This window comes from Martes martes (assembly GCF_963455335.1).
Source record: "Martes martes genome assembly, chromosome: 13".
NCBI lineage: Eukaryota > Metazoa > Chordata > Mammalia > Carnivora > Mustelidae > Martes > Martes martes.
Window position 1 is genome coordinate 48,886,257 of NC_137901.1, and position 5,455 is coordinate 48,891,711.

The 5,455-nt window shown below is 44.0% G+C and overlaps 1 protein-coding gene across 1 annotated transcript; it reads left to right on the forward strand.

The window, feature by feature from the left end:
• The first annotated feature begins 852 nt into the window (after positions 1–852).
• LOC308354407 (phospholipase ABHD3-like) lies at positions 853–5,253 on the forward strand. The gene is made up of 3 exons (XM_080821831.1): positions 853–1,149; positions 1,693–1,856; positions 2,989–5,253. The coding sequence occupies exons 1-3, from the start codon at positions 988–990 to the stop codon at positions 3,179–3,181; spliced, it is 519 nt and encodes a 172-aa protein (XP_080677957.1). The 5' UTR covers positions 853–987; the 3' UTR covers positions 3,182–5,253.
• Positions 5,254–5,455: the final 202 nt, after the last annotated feature.

A 5,455-nucleotide genomic window follows, 5' to 3' on the forward strand; every position in this document is an offset into this window, starting at 1 on the left:
ACAGGCTTTACCTTTTTCTTTTGGCCTGTTTAAGTCTTGCCACTCTTGGTACCTCTAGGTGGGAGGAGTTCCTAATAATATACTGTTAAATCTTCTAGCCCTTTTAAATGCCTCTATTTTCCGGTTTAGTCGTGTTGCCATAAATAAGCCTAGGAAAACCTACTTCGTAAATGGTTTCTGGTCCGTACGTTAAGTAACTGTGGATTTCTGTAAGTCTTCAAATTCAAAGCACAAACGAAACACAAATAGGCTTCAAAAATTTTCGAATCCCAGTTCGTTTGCTTGATCTCCTTATTTGTTTTTGGTAACCACTTCTCATTTAAGGCATACCTAAGGAATTAAAAGGATTCAGAGAGATTTAAAGTATGAATAGCCTCATTATTGAATGTTTATAGAGTATCTTTTCTCTTTTGATAGTGTTCGGGGGAAACAACTTTCTGGGGGATGGAGGATTTTTTCCCCCACGTAGCGCATTCTACTGACATATATTTGGCATTCACACACACACACACCAAATTTTTTTCCCCCCGAGGCACCCTAAATCTCTAGTTTACAGTGTGAAACGAAACCCCCCGCGGTGCGGAATCGTTCAAGGTCACTGGAGCCGGTGCCCGGCCAGGGACAGGAATGCGCACTGCCAGGCCCATTTCCTTCTCCAAAGTCCGCGCTCAATTTCTGCCCACCTTTGGGGGTCACCCAGGATGGCTGCAACCTGACCGGCAGACCCGGCCCGCCTCCACTGTGGCAGCGCTTGGATCCGCGCCTCTGGAAGGTTCCTGAGTGGCTGGCGGTGGGGGCGGCTCCAGGGAAGCTGGGGCGGAGCCCGCGGCGTCAAGCAGCGGTGCTACGCCTCCCGGGGCCGCTCGGCCGCGCCCGCTGGCGGAAGCTGCGCTCTGCCGGGCTAGAGACGCTCTGGTCCAGGGTCCCCGGCGGTGCCGCGGCTGCTTTCGGTGGCTCGCCGGCCGACTGGCCTCCCACCGCAGGGCCATGCAGCGCTTAGCGATGGACCTGCGGATGCTCTCCAGGGAGCTCTTCCTCTACCTGGAGCACCAAGTCCGGGTTGGGTTCTTCGGCTCGGGAGTGGGCTTATCCCTGATCCTGGGCTTCAGCGTCGCTTACGCCTGCTATTACCTGAGCAGCATCGCCAAGGTGAGCCAGGGGTTGGCGCGGGCGCGGGCGCGGGGGCGGGGGCCGCGGGGAGCTTTCCCGGGAGCGACCGCAGCCGGCCAAGCTGGAACTGTCGCCGCAGGCGCGTTTGGCAAGGGCCGTCCTGGAGGCAAGAGTGCTGCTGCTCCCAAGTTGTTGCCCTTTCCGGGCATCTGATGGACGCCCTTATGAGCGCGGGCGGGAAAGGGGGCTCGCTCTTGTCCGCGTCCCTGGGGGTCCGGCCTGGGTCCTCGGACAGCAGCCAGGACCCGGCTGACCTAGGCGCCAGGGTACTGCCCCGTCACCATTCGCTTGCCTGGCAATGCTGTAGCACTTCTGAGAATGACTCCCTTAACTCTTGCTTTCCTCTCGAAGCGTTTGGTAAATCACTCTTTAAGTCCGTTGTGACTGCGAATTCTTTGTGTCAGGCTTCTTGAAGGAGATGTAATCGGAGGGAGCGCGCGCGCGATGGGCCAGTCAGTCGTTTCTGGTTTGCGGTTGGAAGAAACTTTGTTCTGGACCCTTAACTACTGGCTTTCCCCGCAGAAGCCCCAGTTAGTGACGGGGGGTGAGAGCTTCAGCCGCTTCCTCCAGAACCACTGTCCTGTGGTGACAGAAACGTACTACCCGACGGTCTGGTGCTGGGAGAGTCGAGGACAGACACTCCTGAGACCTTTCATCACTTCTAAGCCATCGGTGCAGTACAGGAAGTAAGTATATTTCCATTTGCAATAATGTCTTCAAAACCACAGGGTTTTTTGCGTTGGTTTTGTTTTGTTTTGTTTTGTTTTGTTTTTTGAGGGGGGGTTTGGTTTGTTTTGTTTGCATACTCCCAGTCCTTGTTTAACCTTTGGCCAGTAAGCATTTAGAAAAGAAAGGGGATTGGAAAAGGAAGGTTTGTCCCCCAACCCCCCAAAACACACTCAGTTGCAGGAAAATATTCAGGTATTATCTTTCACCGCGTGCGCGCGCATGTGTTTCTGTGTGTGTGTGAGCGCGCGTGCCTTGATGTAACCGGTTTATTTCCAGAGAAGTGTTTGAGGTTTACTTTTTTCCAGTGTGGCATGCATCTGTCCCTGAGAACCTGGATCCTTTGATGATATGTATCAATTCACTGATGCTGGGAGTGGGGATGGGATGAAGAATGATGCCAATTAATTTGGATTTTGCATGATGGACTCCTCTAAAAGGACTTCATGTTAATAAGCAAATGGGTTCTTGATGCTAATATCCTTGAGGTGTTAAAGATATGGTCCAGAATTTATCAGTAACCAGGAAATTTTGATAGTGTCTGATATTAATTTCCCTGAGTCATCTAGTCTTTCTCGAGCTCCTTTTGTTGCCTGGAACGTTCACTGTTTGGGAAAATTCTTTAAGTTCATAGACACATTGTAAGAAGTACTTTAAAGTATTTAAGAAGGAAATTTTATAATATACTTTGTGGGAAGACTGCATTATCGAGTCAAAGGGCCAGAGCCGTGATCAGATCAGCAATTTACTTATTCATAACTCCCTAATGAATTATTTGGGTGACCTCAATCAAATAGGGGTTAAATGCTGGATATTTTAGAGTAATGAGGAAATGATTAAGATAAATATGTGAAATACTTCTAGCTCATTTTTATATGCTGCCTTTTTGTGGTGTTACTGGAAGTACTTTACAGTACTAATCTCATATCATTCTTGTAATAAAAGAAAGTGATATAAGTGTGTGTTAGTGAATGCTGTAAAAAAGTTCTTTTCAGATAAAATCATGTCATATATTTATAAAATTAAGACACTAATATTAAAACATGACTTGAAACACTTAATGAGTGTTTCATTTCTTTTATTTCTTTCCAGTGAACTTATTAAAACTGCAGATGGAGGACAGATTTCGCTGGACTGGTTTGATAATTCTAACAGTAAATGTTATATGGATGCCACCACCAGACCTACTATCTTATTGTTGCCTGGACTCACTGGAACAAGCAAGGAATCGTATATCCTTCATATGATCCATCTTAGTGAAGAATTGGGATACAGGTACCAGTAAAAAATTTATTCCATTTTTCACATAATTTGTCCTGAATAAAGCACAAATCTACCTGTATGTTTGTTTCAGAAATACTTGTTATATTTTGCATGGATTAAACAATTCCCTAGATTATTATTTTTCTCTGCTTCCTCTTTTGTCTTTCTTTTTTCCCCAGGAAGGTGCATAACTGAATCATCTCATAGGAAATAGCACTTAGCCTAGTAAACACTCAGCAGATTTTAGATGCATGAATGAATGAAATTAGTATCACCTAGGAATGGACATAGGACCCAGGTCTGAGATGTAGTAGGGCCCACTGAAAGGAGTACTTTGGAAAAATAGCCATTACAAACCCCTGAGAAAGTACATAGTGACCCTCATGTCTTATTCAGTATTTGAGCCTTGAATCCACTCATTTTCTATCGTTGGCTCAGATGTCAAATGTAGAAAATGTTCAGAATCAGGTTGTAGGTGAGCCTTATTTTTCCAAAAGCGATCCATGCCTCTTCTGTCCACCTGAGTTTACAGATACACATAACTAATGTCCAGTCAATGATGACATAGTATTCTTTAGTAACTTTACAAGTGACTTAGCAACTTTAAGGTTCAACCTCAGCTCTAAAATCTTAAAGCAGAATCATTGTGAAAAGTACTGCTTTTTTTGTGTCTGTCTTTTATCACTGATGGTAATTATTATATTGGAACACTCTGGGTTGCATTTGAAGTGGAGTTGTATTTTTTGTTAAACTTGAAACACTGTGTGAAAAACTGATGTGGGGTTTATAATAATAAAAACATTTTTATGTAAATGGGGAAATACTACAGGAACTAATTCAATTTTAACAAGTTAACTCTGATCTTTCATTTTGTCCATGAAATGACAGTCTCTCAGACATTTTGATAGATTTTCCAGAGTTATTGTTCTTGTGAAATTTGTACTAATAGCGGGAATTTATCATTTTTCCATGTTTAGCATCATCCAGTTAGATGTGAGGCTTGATTCCAATTTTTGGCTAAAACTTAGTCATGCTCAAAAAGTACAAATCATAAATCCTTTTGTGCATATTTAAATTGAGGATTCTATACTTGGCCTGAGCTGCCTCCCAAGACTTAGGAAGTGCTTTTAAAAACAATGTAGTTGAAACTCAAGGTTTAAATTTCATAAGCCCTGGGTTGTGAGTACACAAGGCTTTTTTCCATCATTTGTAAAAATTGCCAACTTTTATGACTCTGGCTATCATTACACTGTGCTTCAAAGCATTTGGAAGATTCTAGCTCCCCTGAGAGTTAAAATCTCTTCTGTTGATTCAGAAATTTTATGGAGAATGTATGATATAAGGAAAGTTTTGTGCTAGATACTCTGAGGCGATCAAAGAGTTGTGAGAAGTTGTTCTTGCCACAAGGAGCCTGTGAAAAGAGTAGGCCAGACAGGGTCACTGTCAGCTGCTTTGAAGACCCACCTTATTTGGGTTTCAATAACTCTAACAGTGAATTAGACTGGGCTTGAAAGGAGCAGAATACATGAATAAGCAATGATCTGTAAACTTTTCAGTGGCCTTTAGGACCATCCCCCCCTTTTTTTAACTATAAGGGATCATTGAATCTAAGTTGGAGAGGGTGTATCAGTTAGCTTTGGCTGTATAACAAAGTATTTCAAAACTTAGTGGCTAAATACAACAACCATTCTGCTCACGATTCTGTGGGTTGAGAATTTGGGCTGAGCAAAGTTGGGTGGTTCTCCTGGTCCCGGCTGGAATTGTTCAAGCATCTGAGGTCAGCAGCCAGGACAACTCCATGCATGGGGGCCCTCAGCAGGGATGACTCATCTCAGCTCCAAGTGACCCCTCATCCATTATCAGGCTCACCCTGAGTCTGTTCATTTAGTGGCAGAGGGCTCCAAGAGTGCAAAAGTAAAAGCTACAAGGCTTCTTGAGTTTCAAGTTAAGAACTCTCATGACGTTGCTTCTGCCACATTCCAGTTCAAGCAAGTCACACGGTCAACCCAGAGTCAAAGAGTAGGGAAATAGATTCCACCTCTTGATAGGAAGGCAAGGCATAGACAGTAAGGCAGTTCTGAAGACCACTGAAGTAAAAAAAGAAAAAGGAAAAAGATCTGGAACCTTGGCAGAAGGCTTGGGTTGAATCCTTTGAGGTTGTGTAATATGGGGGACAGGTGTGTAGGATTTGGAACTGGGTCTGAGTTCAAATGTTGGAACTTCTACTTACTATGTGACCTATGCAAATAATTTTTAACTTTACCAATCACAGCCTCTCACTTACTACAGACAGTTT